The 20065-nt window shown below is 44.3% G+C and overlaps 1 protein-coding gene across 1 annotated transcript; it reads right to left on the minus strand.

Annotated features, from left to right (window-relative positions):
* Positions 1–3320: 3320 nt before the first annotated feature.
* Positions 3321–15997, minus strand: LOC123723956 (uncharacterized). The gene is made up of 6 exons (XM_045710879.1): positions 15932–15997; positions 7710–7878; positions 7479–7558; positions 7030–7377; positions 6772–6858; positions 3321–4778 (listed from the first exon to the last, which is right to left on the minus strand). Exons 2-6 carry the CDS (start codon positions 7784–7786, stop codon positions 4672–4674), a joined length of 699 nt encoding a protein of 232 aa, XP_045566835.1. The 5' UTR covers positions 7787–7878; positions 15932–15997; the 3' UTR covers positions 3321–4671.
* Positions 15998–20065: the final 4068 nt, after the last annotated feature.

Raw genomic sequence — 20065 nt, forward strand, 5'->3', positions numbered from 1 at the left:
GAGTGAATTAGACAATGCAATGCAAGTTAATAAATACTGAAATTAACATGATCTGCAATTGAAAAGTGTGGTATTTGATTTTGCACCGGTCTTCAAGTGTAACCAGATACACTACATGACCAAAAGTATATGGACACGAACATCTCATTCCAAAATCATGGGCATTAATATGGAGTTGGTCCCCACTTTGCTGCTATAACAGCCTCCAGTCTTCTGGGAAGGCTTTCCACTAGATGTTGGAACATTGCTGCGGGGACTTGCTTCCATTCAGCCACAAGAGCATTAGTTGGACGATTAGGCCTGGCTCGCAGTCAGCGTTCCAATTCATCCCAAAGGTCTTCGATGGAGTTGAGGTTTAGGGCTCTGTGCAGGCCGGTCAACTTCTTCCACACCACAGGAGATTGGTGGCACCTTAATTGGGGAGGACGGGCTCGCGGTAATGGCTGGAGAGTAATCAGTGGAATGGTATAAAATCTGTCAAACACATGGTTTGATGCCATTCCATTCGCTCCGTTCCAGACATTATTATGAGTTGTTCTCCCTCAGCAGCCTCCAATATTCTACAGCGATCTCGACAAACCCTTTCTGTATGGACCTCGCTTTGTGCACAGGGGTATTGTCACGCTGAAACAGGAAAGGGCCTTCCCCCAAACTGTTGCCAAAATGTTGGAAGCACAGAATTATCTAGAATGTCATTGTATGCCGTAGCGTTGAGATTTCCCTTCACTGGAACTAAGGGGCCTAGCCCGAACCATGAAAAACAGCCCCAGACCATTATTCTTCCTCACCAAACTTTACAGTTGGCACTATGCATTGGGGCAGGTAGCGTTTGCCTGGCGTCCGCCAAATCCAGATTCGTCCATCGGACTGCCAGATGGTGAAGAGTGATTCATCACTACAGAGAATGCGCTTCCACTGCTCCAGAGTCCAATGGCGGCGGGCTTTACACTACTTCAGCCGACGCTTGGCATTGTGCATGGTGATCTTAGGCTTGTGTATGGCTGCTCGGCCATGGAAACCCTTTTCATGAAGCTTCCGACAAACAGTTATTGTGCTGACGTTGCTTCCAGAAGCAGTTTGGAACTCGGTAATGGGTGTTGCAACTGAGGATAGGCAATTTTTGCGTGCTACGAGCTTCAGAACTCGGCGGTCCTGTTCTGTGATCTTGTGTGTCCTACCACTTCGCGGCTGAGCCGTTGTTGCTCCTAGATGTTTCCACTTCACAATAACAACACTTACATTTGACCAGGGAAGCTCTAGCAGGGCAGAAATTTGACAAACTGACTTGTTGGAAAGGTGGCATCCTATGACAGTGACACGTTGAAAGTCACTGAGCTCTTCAGTAAGGCCATTCTACCCGCAATGTTTGTCTGTGGAGATTGCATGGCGCTGTGCTCAATTTTATACACCTGTCAGTAACGGGTGTGGCTGAAATAGTCGAATACACTAATATTACATAGGCCTACATACACAGGCAATCCACATAGTGTATCCTACATTCAAATACAAACAAGTGCGCTAACATTGACTGGCTAGCTAGCAACTTCACTAGCAGTAAATGCTAGCTACGTTAGCATAAGCTGCTAGGAGTGCTAGCTAGCAACTTTAATAGCAGTAAATGCTAGCCAGCTAGCTAGTTAGCACAAGCCGCTAGGAGTGCTAGCTAGCAACCTTACTACCAGATGTCTGAGGTAAAATACATTAAAAAGATAGTGTAACTTAACTGCAGTTGTAAATGTTTCTTGTGAAACATTATGACTGATAGCTTTACAGTTAATGTTGTTTTGTAACCTTGTAGGTATTTTACACAGCATTGTGATGTCATATAGCTAGATAGCAAGCTACATTTTTAAGAGAGAACTTTTCAATTGGCATCTCTTCCCCCTGTTTTCAGTCACAGGCGGGGACTGGATTAGGTGTGAGCAGTGCAAGAGGTGGGCTCATGAGTTGTGCTCCAATTTTACTGGGGATAGCTTTATTTCAGACCTATGTCCAAATTAGAATTGTGCGACAGCAGAGCATAAGAGAGTTGCCACATCAATGTTACACTGAATTAATTAGTTAAGCTATTGTTATGAAATGTTAAATTCCAATGTTATTAAATGACATTGCTATTGGGTCCCGAGTGGCGCAGCGGTCTAAGGCACTGCATCTCAGTGCAAGAGGTGTCACTATAGTCCCTGGTTCAAAACCAGGCTACATCACATCTGGCCATGATTAGGAGTCCCATAGGGTGGAGCACAATTGACCCAGTGTTGGCCGGAGTAGGCTGTCAATGTAAATAAGAATTTGTTCTTAAGTGACTTGCCAAGTTAAATTAATAAAATATGTAATATTATATTCAATTAATGTTTTTTTCTGAATTAAAAACCTTTTGCTCTTGAATTTCATTTTAAAGATTGCTGAGATTTAAAATCTTGCACTATTCAAATAGCATTTTGTGCAATTGTACATTTCTAGATAAAACTGACTAAATGGATTTTAACACACTTGTGTGAAACCCTATGCCATAATCTTCTACAGGGGTAACTGGCACCCCCTGGGACAGTTACGGTCAGTTACCCTGGTACTTTAAAAACAGCTCCTTTTCGAAAAACAACATTTCATGAAATAACAAAAAAAAAAAGAAAAAAAAAAAGTGTAAACTGTAGCCATGTATCTCCCTTTATAGTTTATTCTGCCTAAACATGACCTGTTTCCACTTAATAATTTTTTCACCAAATGTTGCTTTTTTTTGTCAGCAATTAGACATTGTTCTTATGGGGGGCTAGATACCTCATAGTACCCTACAGGCTGTGACTTACTTAGAATTAAATATAAACTCGACGAAAAATGAGTTATTAGTGTCTTTAAATTCATTTTTAGAAACTGGAGTTTAGCCAGTCTGTGGCTTCAGGCTCATGCGATGGTGCCTTGAGAACAGGTGTTGTGCCGAATATCACCCCCATCCCTTCTATCTTGGGACTGCAAGGACTGGCACACTTCAGAATCATTTTGGTAGCTCATGTTGACCAGTAGTGTGTGCCACAGAAAGTATTTGACTCTCGACACAAAATTAAGGAATTTAGAAAGGGGGGGTTGGATTTCGGCAGGCAGGAAAATGGCCTTGCTGAAATCTGCCCCCCCCTTCTAATTTCCTTAATTCTGTCACTAGAGTCAAATACTTTCTATAGAACAAACGTCACGTCAGGATAGGCAACCGAAATGAATAATGAATGTTTGTGTGTTATATTAAACACAGAGGAGGGAGAAAAATGTTGGCAAGCAATAAACATTTCAGAACAACTAATTGTCAAATAAGACATGGGAGAAATGACGAATTTTGGCAAAGATATGTATTTATAGCCTAATACCTTGAAACAAGTAGCCAAACCGACAACTGCAGACATTACTAGCGCCTCCCCCACGATCAAACCGCCATGAAAAAAATAAAATGAAACGCAGCCTAACGTGATCATTGACAGCTTCCTTCGATGGAAGGAAGATTCCACAATGATTCTTTAGTTGTGGATGTTTCATGTAGCCAGCGTGTAACAACTGCTTTATCCCAAGCATAAAACAATGACATCCGGTCTATAACCTAACAGTTTAACGCCATACCAGCAGCCTTACACATAACAGTGGACTGATTCTACGTTACCGCACTCCCTCTCTTGCTCTTGGTCCTCATCTTTGTAAGTCACCTTGATTTAGACCCTGTGTGCTTTATCAGCTTCTTTATGAAAATATTTAGCGAACTCCATGACAGTAGCTAAAGCAAGGGGCTATTATATATAGCAGCACACACATAGACTACAAATGCATGCTGGGCCGGGCATGCCCTGAGCTCCTGAAGTGAGCGCTACTGGAGCAAAATTGGAGAAGATCGACGCTCCAGCCTTTGGGAATCTCACTCCACGATCCAGTCAAATTGGGCACGCTCTGCTCCGTTCCAGCTCCGCTTAAATACTCTGGTTCCTACCAGCTTACTGTGTTGCACTGGTAAATGCTTCACAATGTATTTCTTGTAGGCTATAGCCTGGAAATAATTAAATAATATGGCCTAAATAATTCATTTTCGTTCCTTAGGCTCCTGGCCAATTTAGTGTTTAATATGACATTTAACCTTATTTGAATTTATGTTCGCTCCCGAGTGGCGCAGCGGTCTGCATCTCAGTGCTAAAGGGCACTGCATCTCAGTGCTAGAAGTGTCACTACAGACCTGGTTCAATTCCAGTCTGTATCACAACCGGCCGTGATTGGGAGTCCCATAGGGCGGCGCACAATTGGCCCAGCGTCATCCGGGTTAGGGCTTGGCCGGGGTAGGCCCTCATTATAATTTACGAATTTGTTCTCAACTGACTTTCCTAGTTAACTAAAGGTTACATTTAAAATAAAAATGTTAAGTTCATCGTTTAATATCTATTCAAAAACTTTTCATTCAAAACCATATGGTTATGGTTTGGTTTCAATACTTAAAAACAATTGATTTGATAAATGGAGCTGTGTTTGTTGTTTTTTTCTGTGAGGGAGCAGTAGAAAAGGACGTGGAGAGCCACACCCACTCATCCGAATTTCCAACCATTCACCTCTGTTCACATGCTGTGACCCCTCCTCTACATAAAGGTCCATTCGGTTGTGGTGCACCACGTGTTTGTTCTTGTGTCGTCGTGGCAACATGTTATTCAGCTGTTAGTGGCCCATGCCTGAGTGTTTACAGTAAGAGGAGTAGATGAAACAGGAGACCACCAAGAGAATCACCACCGCAGCCAGCCCTGCAATGATGGGCAGGTAGTCCACTACAGAGCAGGAGAGTAGAAAGAGACGAGAGGCAGATGGGAGAGAGGGGCAGAGGGGAGGAGGAGAGAGAGAGGCAGATGAGGAGGAGAGGGAGAGAGGAGAGGAAGGGAGATACAGTGAATTTGGAATGTATTCAGATCCCTTGACTTTTTCCACATTTTGTTATGTTACAGCCTTATTCTAAAATGGATTAAATAAAAAAAATCCTCATCAATCTACACACAATACCCCATAATGACAAAGCGAGAAAAAAAATAGATTACATTTATTTGTTATACTTATTAAAAATAAAAATCAGAAACAACTTATTTACATAAGTATTCAGTCCCTTTGCTATGAGACTCGAAATTGAGCTCAGGTGCATCCTGTTTCCATTGATCATCCTTCAGATGTTTCTACAACTTGATTGGAGTCCACCTGTGGTAAATTCAATTGATTGGACATGATTTGGAAAGACACACACCTGTCTATATAAGGTCCCACAGTTGACAGTGCATGTCAGAGCAAAGACCAAGTCATGAGGTCAAAGGAAATGTCCATTGAGCTCTGAGACGGGATTGTGTCGAGGCACAGATCTGGGGAAGGGTACCAAGAAATGTCTGCAGCATTGAAGGTCCTCAAGAGCAGTCATTCTTAAATGGAAGAATTTGAAACCACCAAGACTCTACCTAGAGCTGCCCGCCCGGCCAAACTGAGCAATCAGGGGAGAAGGGCCTTGGTCAGGGAGGTGACCAAGAACCCAATGATCACTCTGAAAACGCTCCAGAGTTCCTCTGTGGAGATGGGAGAACCTTCCAGAAAGACAACCATCTCTGCAACACTCCACCAATCAGGCCTTTATGGTAGAGTGGCCAGACGGAAACCACTCCTCAGTAGAAGTCACATGACAGCCCACTTGGAGTTTGCCAAAAGGCACCTAAAGACTCAGACCAATGCAAAACAAGATTCTCTGGTCTGATGAAACCAAGATTGAACTCTTTGACCTGAATGCCAAGCGTCACGTGTGGAGGAAACCTGGCAGCATCCCTTTTTTTAATATTTTTATTTAACTAGTCATTTAAGAACAAATTCTTATTTACAATGACGGCCTAGGAACAGTGGGTTAACTGCCTTGTTCAGGGGCAGAATGATTTTTACCTTGTCAGCTCGGGGATTTGACCTAGCAAATGTTTTGGTTACTGTCCCAACATTCTAACCACTAGGCTACCGGCCATCCCTGCGGTGAAGCATGGTGGTGGCAGCAGCATCATCATGCTATGGGGATGTTTTTCAGAAGCATGGACTGGGAGACTAGTCAGGATTGAGGGAAAGATGAATGGAGAAAAGTACAGAGAGAACCTGGAGAGACCGGAAAATGGCTGTGTAGCGACACTCCCCATCCAACCTGAGAGAGCTTGATAGGATCTGCAGAGAAGAATGGGAGAAACTCCCCACATGTTTAATATAACCTTTATTTAACTAGGCAAGTCAGTTAAGAGCAAATTCTTATTTACAATGACGACCTACCCCTGCCAAGCCCGAACAACGCTGGGCCAATTGTGCGCCGCCAAATGGGACTCCCAATCACAGCCGGATGTGATACAGCCTGGATTCGAACCAGGGACTGTAGTGACACCTCTTGCACTGAGATGTAGTGCCTTAGACCGCTGCACCACTCGTGAGCCCAAATACAGGTGTGCCAAGCTTGTAGTGTCATACCCAAGAAGACTTCAGGCTGTAAATGTGCTTCAACAAAGTACAGAGTAAAGGTTCTGAATTCTTATGTAAATGGGATAATTAAGTTTAGTATTTTTATACATTTGCAAAAATGTCTAAAAACCTGTTTTTGCTTTGTCATTATGGGGTGTTGTGTGTAGATTGAGGGGGAAAAAACGATTTAATACATTTTAGAATAAGGCTGTAACTTGACAAAATGTGAAAAATGTCAAGGGGTCTGAACATTTTCTCAATGCAACCAACCAATCATCCAATCGTATGAGGGGGCAGGGTTACCATTTGCACTACAGTTAAGTGATAAGGTGTCACCCTCTGTGACGCTCATGGAGAAACATCCAGGACTCATAGTGATCTGATGCTTGTCTGGAAGAGAAGAAGGGGGAGAGAGAGAGAAGGAGATAAAGAGAGATGAGAAACAAGTTGATTAATGAGAGAATATGAAGTGAAAACAACATCAGTCAATGTCCTGAATCGTCTGGTATCCAACTAACAGTTGTACTAAATGTGTGGAGACAGAGAACCAGATGGACTCACAGAGCACGTTGATGTTGAGGCGGTCTGATTCCATTACAGGAGGAGGTTGGGGTCCCTCTGGTCCCAGATCCAACATGGCTGAACACCACAACTGGGCCCCGTCATCATCTCTACTAGGGGTGAAGTCCAGAGTATAGGTCCCATTCTCTGGTGTCTTGATGTTGTCCTTGGATTTCTGTTGTGTGTCTAATTCTGTCTGTTCACCAGTGGTATTGACTTTGTAGAAGGTCACCCTGAGTCTCTCAATAGGAGCGATGTTCTGGACAAGACATTGTAGCTGGTAGTGATGCTTCTCAACCATCGGATCAGGGTACTTCCTATAGCTGATGGAGACGCTGTCTGGAAGCTCTGTGGAGGAATGGAAACACACAAAGTGATTTAACAGTGCAGAGCCATACTAAGAATACATTCAGAAACTCCAGAGAAGATAAGAGAGAGACATCACTCACTATAAACTGTGATGTCCAGCTGTTTCTGACACTGGCCTGCTTCTGTGAAGCATGTTGGGTTGTTATTCCAGTCAGTCACACTGTCATGAAATATTTAAAGTGCATTTAAAATAAATCAATGAAAAATAGAAGCCAGAACTGTCTAAAATACCAGTAAAACCATGAATTAAAGGCTATTGAAGCCTTTTTTAAACGAGTTTTAAAAGTCTCAGCTGTGTCTGCCTCGCTTACCTGTCCACCCTCCAGTGTAGGAACTTCACCTCCTTGTCTGTTAGATCCGTCCCTCCCTGGGTGGCTTCCCAGCCCATTTTTACAGGGGTATCTGAGCTGCAGTTAGAGGAGGCTGGGTCTCCATACTTCACCACCAGCCTGGCAGGACTGATCACCAGGCACTCAGCATCTGGAAGACCAAGGTCAAGTTAAAACTTTATTGTTCTGTTATTGTTGATTTTATTGTTCAAACCAAACAGGACGATATTATTGTCTAATGTTTATCTATCTGTATGTTAATCAACTACATGTTACACTCCATAACCCAGATGTTGCCACACACACACACACACACACCACACACACACAACATGCTACAGTACATCTTCCGTACTAGCAGACCCCATGCTTCTAATGACCTCTAGTTATCACTATGGCAACACAGACAACATCTGGACCCTCCTCTTCCTGCCATTGTGCTCTGTGATGCCACACACACACACACACACACACACACACACACACACACACACACACACACACACACACACACACACACGGAGGCAGCTGAGGGGAGAACAGCTCATCATAATGGGTGGAACGGGGCAAATGGAATGGCATCAAACACGTGGAAACCATGTGTTTAATGTACTTGACACCATTCCACTATTCCACGAGCCCGTCCTCCCCAATTAAGGTGGAACCAAGCTCCTGTGACACACACACACACACACACACACACACACACACACACACACACACACACACACACACACACACACACACACACACACATATACACAGAGAACCTGTTAAAGCAACCTCTGCCTAGTATTCACCAATCATACCATGTGAAATGAGTGATTAGCCTACATACACACGCACACACACACACTGACCTACAGCCAGATCCACTCAGAATCTTTGGACTCCAAATTCTATTTCACTCTGCCATAATAAGTACCACGAAACACACAGGCTTTCCAATTTATCAATTTCAGAATACTTCATATTAAATACATAAAGTACTAAAATATTAAAAAACGAAACAGAAAAACACCTAAGCCATTAGGAGTCGATTGCGTCAATCTAATTGATATAGTCATAAAATCCCCATCAAAATATGTCTGAAGCTTTTTTTGTATGGGCTCCGTCTCAATCTGCTGCATCCGCCTTTTGTCGTCATTCTGGATCTGCGGTGGAAAGTGGCAGAGCTACAGCGGAAAGATGAGACTCTCACGAATATCATAGTGTTCTCCGTTTTGCTCTACGACCCCCACAAGCCCCACGGGACTCGTCTGAAGTCGGTACCACCGATGTGCCAACTTCTGTCCGTAGCGTCCGAACCTTCTGGTATACAAACTAATATGACACCACTAAGGAAAGGGGAAACTCTCAGGTAAAAAGAAATACATGGCGGTAGTTTTCGTTTTAAATATTTTTGGGGGATACTTACAGAAATCCTAAAATCAAATTGCTAAATGATCAATGGTATGACCATCTTAAAACAATTCCATATGTTAGCTTAGTAGAATGTAATTTACCAAGCACCTGTATCACAACATTGTACTAGACCAGAAGTCTAACTTACCAAGCACCTGTATCACAACATTGTACTAGACCAGAAGTCTAATTTACCAAGCACCTGTATCACAACATTGTACTAGACCAGAAGTCTAACTTACCAAGCACCTGTTTCACAACATTGTACTAGACCAGAAGTCTAATTTACCAAGCACCTGTATCACAACATTGTACTAGACCAGAAGTCTAATTTACCAAGCACCTGTATCACAACATTGTACTAGACCAGAAGTCTAACTTACCAAGCACCTGTATCACAACATTGTACTAGACCAGAAGTCTAACTTACCAAGCACCTGTATCACAACATTGTACTAGACCAGAAGTCTAATTTACCAAGCACCTGTATCACAACATTGTACTAGACCAGAAGTCTAACTTACCAAGCACCTGTATCACAACATTGTACTAGACCAGAAGTCTAACTTACCAAGCACCTGTATCACAACATTGTACTAGACCAGAAGTCTAACTTACCAAGCACCTGTATCACAACATTGTACTAGACCAGAAGTCTAACTTACCAAGCACCTGTATCACAACATTGTACTAGACCAGAAGTCTAATTTACCAAGCACCTGTATCACAACATTGTACTAGACCAGAAGTCTAACTTACCAAGCACCTGTATCACAACATTGTACTAGAACAGAAGTCAAACTTACCGGTGAAGTCACAATACAGAGACAATAATGAAACAAGTATTACAATCTCCATTTCCCCGTAATAATCCCTGAGCGTCCCTCAGTGAAGGACACTGTATTCTGTTAGGGAGCTGAATCATTTTTACTGGAAACTCCCCAACGATCCGCCCTCCTCCTCTCTCTCTCTCTCTCTCTCTCTCTCTCTCTCTCCTGCTTCTCTACGGGCAGTGAGGGGTGAGCCCTCCTCCTCCTCTCTCTCTCGTGCTTCTCTAAGGGCAGTGAGGGGTGAGCCCTCCTCCTCTCTCTCTCTCTCCTGCTTCTCTAAGGGCAGTGAGGGGTGAGCCCTCCTCCTCTCTCTCTCTCTCTCTCTCCTGCTTCTCTAAGGGCAGTGAGGGGTGAGCCCTCCTCCTCCTCTCTCTTCTCCTGCTTCTCTAAGGGCAGTGAGGGGTGAGCCCTCCTCCTCTCTCTCTCTCCTGCTTCTCTAAGGGCAGTGAGGGGTGAGCCCTCCGCCTCTCTCTCTCTCTCCTGCTTCTCTAAGGGCAGTGAGGGGTGAGCCCTCCTCATCTCTCTCTCTCCTGCTTCTCTACGGGCAGTGAGGGGGAGCCCTCCTCCTCTCTCCTGCTTCTCTAAGGGCAGTGAGGGGTGAGCCCTCCTCCTCTCTCTCTCTCCTGCTTCTCTACGGGCAGTGAGGGGTGAGCCCTCCTCCTCCTCTCTCTCTCTCCTGCTTCTCTAAGGGCAGTGAGGGGTGAGCCCTCCTCATCTCTCTCTCTCCTGCTTCTCTAAGGGCAGTGAGGGGTGAGCCCTCCTCCTCCTCTCTCTCCTGCTTCTCTAAGGGCAGTGAGGGGTGAGCCCTCCTCCTCCTCTCTCTCCTGCTTCTCTAAGGGCAGTGAGGGGGAGAGGACGAGGGGAAGTGTAGTAGGTTCCTGTCGGTGTCACTGGTTTGGAATTTCCCAAAAGCTCAAGAAAAATGTTGTTCTGTTACTCCTCGTGACCAGAAACATAGTAATAATTCTGTATGACAGTACAGGCTAAAGAGAGGTGAGTGACAGACAGAGAGAAATTGAGAGGGAGATGGGGGGAGAGGGAGATGCCTTTATACCGACTGACTACCCTTGGCCTTGGTACTGACTACCCTTAGTACTGACTACCATTGGCCTTGGTACTGACTACCCTTGGTACTGACTACCATTGGCCTTGGTACTGACTACCCTTGGTACTGACTGGCATTGGCCTTATTGCCAAGGGTAGTCAGTACCAAGGCCAATGGCAGTCAGTACCAAGGGTAGTCAGTACTGACTGCCATTGCCCTTGGTACTGACTACCCTTGGTACTGACTACCCTTGGCACTGACTACCATTGGCATTGGTACTGAGTACCATTGGCATTGGCACCGGCTACCCTTGGCACTGACTACCCTTGGTACTGACAACCCTTGGCCTTGGTACTGACTACCCTTGGTACTGACTACCCTTTGCCTTGGTACTGACTACCCTTTGCCTTGGTACTGACTACCCTTTGCCTTGGTACTGACTACCCTTTGCCTAGTACCATTGGCATTGGCACTGACTACCCTTGGTACTGACAACCCTTGGCCTTGGTACTGACTACCCTTTGCCTTGGTACTGACTACCCTTTGCCTTGGTACTGACTACCCTTGGCACTGATTATCCTTGGCCTTGGTACTGACTACCCTTGGTACTGACTACCCTTTTCCTTCGTACTGACAACCCTTGGTACTGACTACTCTTTGCCTTGGTTCTGACTACCCTTGGTACTGACTACCCTTGGCCTTGGTTCTGAGTACCCTTGGTACTGACTACCCTTGGTACTGACTACCCTTTGCCTTGGTACTGACTACCCTTTGCCCTGGTACTGACAACCCTTGGCCTTGGTACTGACAACCCTTGGCCTTGGTACTGACTACCCTTTGCCCTGGTACTGACAACCCTTGGCCTTGGTACTGACTACCCTTTGCCCTGGTACTGACAACCCTTGGCCTTGGTACTGACTACCCTTGGCATTGGTACAGAGCACCCATATGGAAAAGTCATATCTGGCCTTATACATATCAAAGAATACTACCGTTGTATCAACAAACAAAAAAGTTTGGGGTCACTTAGAAATGTCCTTGTTTTTAAAGATAATCACACTTTTTGTCCATTGAAATAACATAAAATTGATCAGAAATACAGTGTAGACATTGTTAATGTTGTAAATAGCTGTTAATGTTGTAGCTGGAAACGGCTCATTTTTAATATAATATCTACATAGGCGTTCAGAGACCCATTATCAGCAACCATCACTCCTGTGTTCCAATATCATGTTGTGTTAGCTAATCCAAGTTTATCATTTTAAAAAGGCTAATTGATCATTAGAAAACCTTTTTGCAATTATGTTAGCACAGCTGAAAACTGTTGCGCTAATTAAAGAAGCAATAAAACTGGCCTTCTTTAGACTAGTTGAGTATCTGTAGCATCAGCATTTGTGGGTTTGATTACAGGATCAAAATGGCCTGAAACAAAGAACTTTCTTCTGAAACTCGTCAGTCTATTCTTGTTTTGAGAAATGAAGGCTATTCCATGCGAGAAATTGCCAAGGAACTGAAGATCTCATACAACACTGTGTACTACTCCTTTCACAGAACAGAGCAAACTGGCACTAACCAGAATAGAAAGAGGAGTGGGAGGCCCCGGTGCACAACTGAGCAAGAGGACAAGTACATTAGAGTGTCTAGTTTGAGAAACAGACACCTCACAAGTCCTCAACTGGCAGCTTCATTAAATAGTACCTGCAAAACACCAGTCTCAACATCAACAGTGAAGAGGCGACTCCGTGATGCTGGCCTTCTAGGAAGAGTTGAAAAGAAAAAGCCATATCTCGGACTGGCCAATAAAAATAAAAGATTAAGAAGGGCAAAAGAACACAGACACTGGACAGAGGAACTCAAACTAAGTTTTTGCAAAGTAGTAGATACATTATTGTTATTTATTAAAACTGGATACAATACTCAGATAATAAAAGAGACAAAGATTTAAACAAAAAATCCTTACAATCAGACAATGTAATTTGTATATGAGCAAAGTAAATAGTCAATTGTATTTGATCTGACTCCATAAGATAATAAGGAAATGTAGAATGAAGTATTAAGTCATTGCTGACTAACATCAAGAATGGTCTGAGATCGTGAAATCAAATGCAGGCAATAACATTGTCAAATGAATGAAATCCATTATATATAAGGCAAAATTATAAAGTTACAAGGTAATATTATCAAAGTATTGTAGGCATGGTTATCAATCAAAGCTGCACTATGCGGAAATGGCTTCAGCCCTGGCAACCATCATTACCCACACCTTCTGTCACGCCCTGACCTGAGAGAGTCGTTTTTCTCTGTTTGGTTAGGTCAGGGTGTGACATGTGGTGGGCATTCTATGTGTTGTATGTCTATGTTGTTTTTGTATTTCTTTGTTTTGGGCCTAGTATGGTTCTTAATCAGAGGCAGCTGTCTATCGTTGTCTCTGATTAGGAATCATACTTAGGCAGCCTGTTCCCCCACCTGTGTTTGTGGGTTATTGTTATTTTTCTGTGTGTACGGCACAGTGCGTTACGTTTCTTGCTGCGTACCTGTTTATTGTTTTGGTTTCGGTTTCCTTCAATAAAGATGTGGAATTACCGGCACGCTGTGCCTTGGCTCCTATGTGACAGGGAATTTGAAGATTCAGAACATGACAGAATAACCCACCACAAGAAGGCCAGGCAGCGTGCGCTGACTGGGAGGACGAGCTGGACCGGGGAGAATCAACGACAGAAGCCCGAGAGGCAGCGGCAATTTTTTTGGGGTGGGGGGGGCACACGGGGGAACACGGGGAGATCGGCGAGGTCGGGTTTGAGACCTGAGCTAACTCCCCGTGCTTACCGTGGGGAGCGAGTGACCGAGCAAGCACCGTATTATGAGGTGATGCGCACTGTGTCGCTGGTGCGCACTCACAGCCCGGTGCGCTCGGTGCAAGCTCCTCACAGTTGCTGTGCTAGAGTTGGCCGTCAGCCAGGAAGAAGTGCGCCGGCTCAGCGTATCTGCTCTCCAGTGCGGCTCTACGGCCCAGGTTATCCTGCGCCTGTTCTACGCATGGTACCAGCGCAGCACAGTTCATCCTGTGCCAGCGTCCCGCCCTTGCTGGGCTACAGTGACCATCCAGCCAGGACGGGGTGTGCCAGCCCTGAGCTCCAGACCTCCGGTGTGCCTCCACGGCCCAGTGTGCCCTGTGCCTGCTCTGCGCACCCAGTCTCCTGTGCGTCTCCCCAGTCTGGTGAGACTGGTTCCAGCTCCCCGTAGGAAGCCTCCAGTGATGATCCATGGTGCGGAACCAGTAGTGATGATCCATGGCACGGAGCCTGCAGCGAAGGTCCCCAGTCCGGAACTTACAAAGACGCCCCCCAGTCCGGAGCCTCCAGCGACGCTCCTCAGCCCGGAGCCTCCAGCGACGCTCCTCAGCCCGGAGCCTCCAGCGACGCTCAGCAGCCCTTGAACCAGATTAAACATCTCTGGAGAGACCTGAAAATAGCTGTGCAGCTACGCTCCCCATCCAACCTGATAGAACTTGACAGGATCTGCAGAGAAGAATGGGAGAAACTCCCCAAATACAGGTGTGCCAAGTTTGTAGCGACATACCCCAAAAGACTCAAGGCTGTAATTGCTGCCATAGGTGCTTTAACAAAGTACTGAGTAAAGGGTCTGAATACTTATGTAAATGGAATATTTTAGTTTTTTATTATTAATGTTTTTGCAAAAAAATCCCTAAATGATTTAATCCATTTTAGAATACGTCTGTTACGTAACAAAATGTTGAAAAAGTGAAGGCGTCTGAATACTTTCCGAATGCACTGTATATTATTTACTATACGTAAAGACATTCAATTGATCAGCTCAGTTCAGCCTAAATTCAACACACCTGGTCTTCCAGGTGGGTTTAAATCAAAAAACATGAAGTGCCTGTGGCCCTCCAGAACCAGGGTTGCCAGTTACACTTTATTTGGATAATCCAGTTGGTCATAATATCAACAAACTATCCATTGATAACAGAAGCTTACTAAATTTACGGTTAAGGTTAGGTTTAGAATAAGGGTTAGGGTTAAGTTTAGGGTTAAGATGAGTGTTAAGGTGAGGGTTAGGGTTAGTAGATAGTTGACATGTTACTGATAGTCTGTAGAGCATCTACAGATGGTGTTACCGGGTTGCCTACCCCTGCCCTATATAGTGCACTGCATTTGACCATATAGGGAATAGGGTGCCATTTGGGATGCACACTTCCAGGAGTTGTCCAGTATAAAGTCTCTGGTAATGTTGATTTCAGTCAGATTCTCAGATGTATATCCCTCCCTCTGTCCTCTCTCTCTCACTCTGCCCTCTCTCCCTCCCTCTGCCCTCTCTCCCTCCCCCTGCCCTCTCTCCCTCCCTCTGCCCTCTCTCCCTCCCCCTGCCCTCTCTCCCTCACTCTGCCCTCTCTCCCTCACTCTGCCCTCTCTCCCTCACTCTGCCCTCTCTCCCTCACTCTGCCCTCTCTCCCTCACTCTGCCCTCTCTCCCTCCCCCTGCCCTCTTTCCCTCACTCTGCCCTCTCTCCCTCACTCTGCCGTCTCTCGCTCACTCTCCCCTCTCTCCCTCACTCTGCCCTCTCTCCCTCACTCTGCCCTCTATCCCCCTCTCTCTCCCTCCGTCCAATCGTTCTGTCTCCCTCCCCCAATATTCCACACCACCCCACTCTGCCCTCTCACCCCCAGTCTTTTCTCTCCCTGCCTCACACAGACACACACACACACACACACACACACAGAGAGAGCAAAGACCGAGAGAGAGAGGGAGCAGAGGTCAGAGAGAGAAGAGGTCAGAGAGAGAAGAGGTCAGAGAGAGAAGAGAGCAGAGACAAAGAGAGAGCAGAGACAGAGAGAGAGACAGAGAGCAGATAGACAACAGAGAGAGACATCACCAGTCGAGTAACAGAGAAACAGATGGACTCACAGTGCACGGTGAGTTTGAAGGGCTCTGATTCCACTTCAGGAGGAGGTTGGGGTCCCAGTTCTCCCAGTCCTACACTTGGGCCCCATCATCACCTCTACTGGGGGACCACAGCAGGGGATATTCCCCACTAATAGGTTCCTTGGTGGTCTGCCTTGGTACATCTGGTGCGTATAACAATGTCTTTGTCTTTCTACCGATGGCAGAGGCTTTGTAGAAGGCCACATTGAGACTGTTACCTGGAGCGACCTTCTGGATGAGACACTTAAACTCGTACTCTTTCCCCTCAACCATCGGACCTGAGGGGCCTGTCATGGACACACTGTCTGGAAGCTCTGTGGAGGAATGGAAACACACACACACACAAAGTGATTTAACAGTGCAGAGCCATACTAGGAATACATTCAGAAACACCAGTGAAGATAAGAGAGAGAGATGTCACTCATTATAAACTGTGATGTCCAGCTGTTTCTGACACTGGCCTCCTTCTGTGTAGCATGTTGGTTTGATATTCCAGTCAGTCACACTGTCAAATCACATTACATTTTATTTAAAGCAGCAATCCTTAGTTGAAACAATAAACAACTTGATTTAAAGTGCATTTCAAATAACAAATAAAGGCAATATCACAGTTTAAGTTCAAACATCAACAAAGTAGCCAGCTGCCACTGTTTGCCACTTTAAAGGCTAAGAAGGTGGGTTTTAAAAGTCTCAGCTGTGTCTGCCTCGCTTACCTGTCCACCCTCCAGTGTAGGAACTTCACCTCCTTGTCTGTTAGATCCGTCCCTCCCTGGGTGGCTTCCCAGCCCATTTTTACAGGGGTATCTGAGCTGCAGTTAGAGGAGGCTGGGTCTCCATACTTCACCACCAGCCTGGCAGGACTGATCACCAGGCACTCAGCATCTGGAAGACCAAGGTCAAGTTATAACTTTATTGTTCTGTTATTGTTGATTTTATTGTTCAAACCAAACAGGACGATATTATTGTCTGTTTGTCTATCTGAATGTTAATCAACCACATGTTACACTCCATAACTCAGAAATATCCACACACACAAGGGAGGAAGAACATACACACACACACACAGGAAGGGGGAAGATACATTCCTACAGAATTTGAAAGGAGGGAGGGAGGGAGGGGTAGAGGCCAGATCGACTCAGAACGTTTGACTCCAAATGATATTATATTTCGCTCTGTCCTATTAGAGGGTCCCCCGAACCACGGGGGACCAGTAGGGAGAAGAAAAAAAAAGAGAAGAAAAAAAAGATGTATGAAATGTATGCATTCACTACTGTAAGTCGCTCTGGATAAGAGCGTCTGCTAAATGACTAAAATGTAAAATGTAAATGTATTAAGTACCACGTAACACACAGGCTTTCCAATTCATTCATTTAAAAATACTTCATAGTAAATACATAAAATACTAAAATATAAAAACTGAACAGAAAATAAAATACCTAGGCACATGTATCACAACGTTGTACTAGACCAGAAGTCAAATTTACCGGTGAAGTCACAATACAGAGACAATAATGAAACAAGTATTACAATCTCCATTCCCTGTAATAATCCCTGAGCGTCCCTCAGTGAAGGACACTGTATTCTGTTAGGCGAGCGGCAGACGCTGTTTCTTCTCCGGTGACCGTTGAAAGTGAAAGTATTATTTACTGGAAAACCCTTAATGACCCTTCCTTCTCCTCTTATCTCTCTCACACACACACACACAGTGTTCTATCACTCCCTCTTCTCCTTCTCTAGGGGCAGTGAGAGGATGATGGGGAAAGGATAGAGGGAGGGGTCGGGGAGGAGTTCTGGTTCCAAATAAGGACATGACAGTAGGCTATGTTAGTGTGTTTAGGTTTGGGGGTTACAACGGGATTCTGTCTTTTCTTTCTAACAGAAACAGAACTCCCTCTGTAAATCCCATTGTCTCACGTCTGCACTGATCTGTGTGATAACTCGCAGAACACTCATGAGTTATCTACAATAGGCTGTCCTGACGCTCTAAAATATTACCAAGGTGACATCGTCCCTTTCATCCTTAAAATAGTTAATCTTACCAAAAGCTATAATAAACCTGTAGCCAATATTGACTTTTTTTAATGAGCAAGTCTTCTCTACCTAATTCTACATCTAGCTAAGGTGTTTTGTGGTTGTAGAATCAGTATTTATGAAAATCGAAATGTGCACGAAAATGAGCAACCTGGTCAGTGTCTGCTTGCTGCATACTGGCTGAACTGGTCTTAAATCAATCCATATATGAAACGAAAGGGATGCTAACAACGCCAGTTGTAGCTAGTGTAGTGAAATTCTAGCTAATAGCACGAATACGTTTTCATGATAAGGCAGTTCCTGTTCTGTTGTGATAAGTGCGCTGAGTTCTGCAGCACAGCTGACTGTTTCTAGCTGCGATGTTATCACGTTGGCCAACTGTTACAACGTCACCGGCTGTCACAATCAGATACATGCTGATTGCTTACAACAGTCCCAGAACTTTGGTGCCATACAGAGTGTTGCCAACTAACTTTCAGGGTAAGTTGCTAGAGGCAGGTTGATTTGTTGCCAGAAGTTGCTAAACGACGTTGTGATGTCATTGCGTGATAACGTAAAACTGCGTCATTACGTAGAATACACACTAACATTACTCAAATTGACTCCCATCTCGGCAAAAATATGATTTGACATTTGTTCAGGTACAGACTCTTTTCTGTACTTCTGGCTGTACAATTTTGATTGACATGTTGATTGATGTTGTAAGTTCTGTTCAAGGTCAAACATTCGGGACCAACTATATTCATTGGGTTTGGCTCATCGAACCCGTTCTACTGCAGTCAGCCAACAATGATTTGCAATTTACTGAAATTGCTGCTGCTGCTGGCTGTACAATTTACTGAAATTGCTGCTGCTGCTGGCTGTACAATTTACTGAAATTGCTGCTGCTGCTGGCTGTACAATTTACTGAAATTGCTAAAAGTTCCAAATACGTTTTTAAAAGTAGCTACATTTGTTGCTAAGTGCTGTTTGAAAAAAAAAGTTGCCAGGGTAATCTGAAAAGTTGCTAAATCTAGCAACAAAATTGCTAAATTGGCATCACTGGCCATACAGCTTTATCAACCAGCTACCGCAATGACCATTCATTCAAACAAGCTAGCTGGAAAGATTGCTCAGCTGATCAAGCAAGGTTTACCATAGTAGCCGTGTTTCTAGTGGTCAGCCTGAGCAGCTTTATTTATTTTTATTTAACCTTTATTTAACTGGGCAAGTCAGTTAAGAACAAATTGTTATTTACAATGAAGGCCAACCCTAGTCAGTTGCACAACTGAACGCATTCAACCGAAATGTGTTTTTCCTATGAATCAGAGAGGTGAGGGGGGCTGCCTTAATCACATCCATGTCATCAGTGCCCGGGGAGTAGGTGCTGTTGGGGGACAAAATGCCTAGCTCAAGGGTAGAACAGTAGATATTTTTCACCTTGCCGGCTCAGGAATTCGAACCAACCACCTTTCCGTTACTGTCCCAACGCTCTTAACAGCTAAGCTACCAGCTAGTCATGTCATTGCTGAGATGCGGTGCGTTTTCTGTGCCCAGGAAATATCACTTTTTATTTAGTATAAAATGCGGATTTCAAAAGGCTTTAAATACAAGATCAGGTGTCTATTACCTTAAAAACGTAAAAATCTGGATCTTGAAAGAGAAATGTTATGCATTTAGAAAAAAAAATGTTTTTTTGGATGTAGGAGTTTTGTATCGCCGGGTGTTATTCATCAACTTCCACGAGAAATATAAGCCTTAAAATAATAGCATATTTAAAGTCTCTCTTCATCATTTTATATTTCTCGTTAAATTTTCTCTCATCAATGACATTTTATTTTCATGATTATTGTATTTATTATTTATTTTAAGATTTTCCGTGTCCCTGATATCACTTTCCACTCTGTTAGTTTGTTGTTATTCTCCATTTAAGAAAACAACCCCTTCCTACAATGACACCACATTCAGGAAGTGTCATCATTTCTGTGGTGGGAAAACAACGGTGCAACGCCACATACATATAAACACTCCGTTTGATATATTTGTCCATGTTTCATGTTGTTAGTCCCCAAAAGAAAAATCAGCCCCGTCACAGTTAACGATGCC

This window comes from Salmo salar, chromosome ssa02, assembly GCF_905237065.1.
Source record: "Salmo salar chromosome ssa02, Ssal_v3.1, whole genome shotgun sequence".
Classification (NCBI taxonomy): domain Eukaryota; kingdom Metazoa; phylum Chordata; class Actinopteri; order Salmoniformes; family Salmonidae; genus Salmo; species Salmo salar.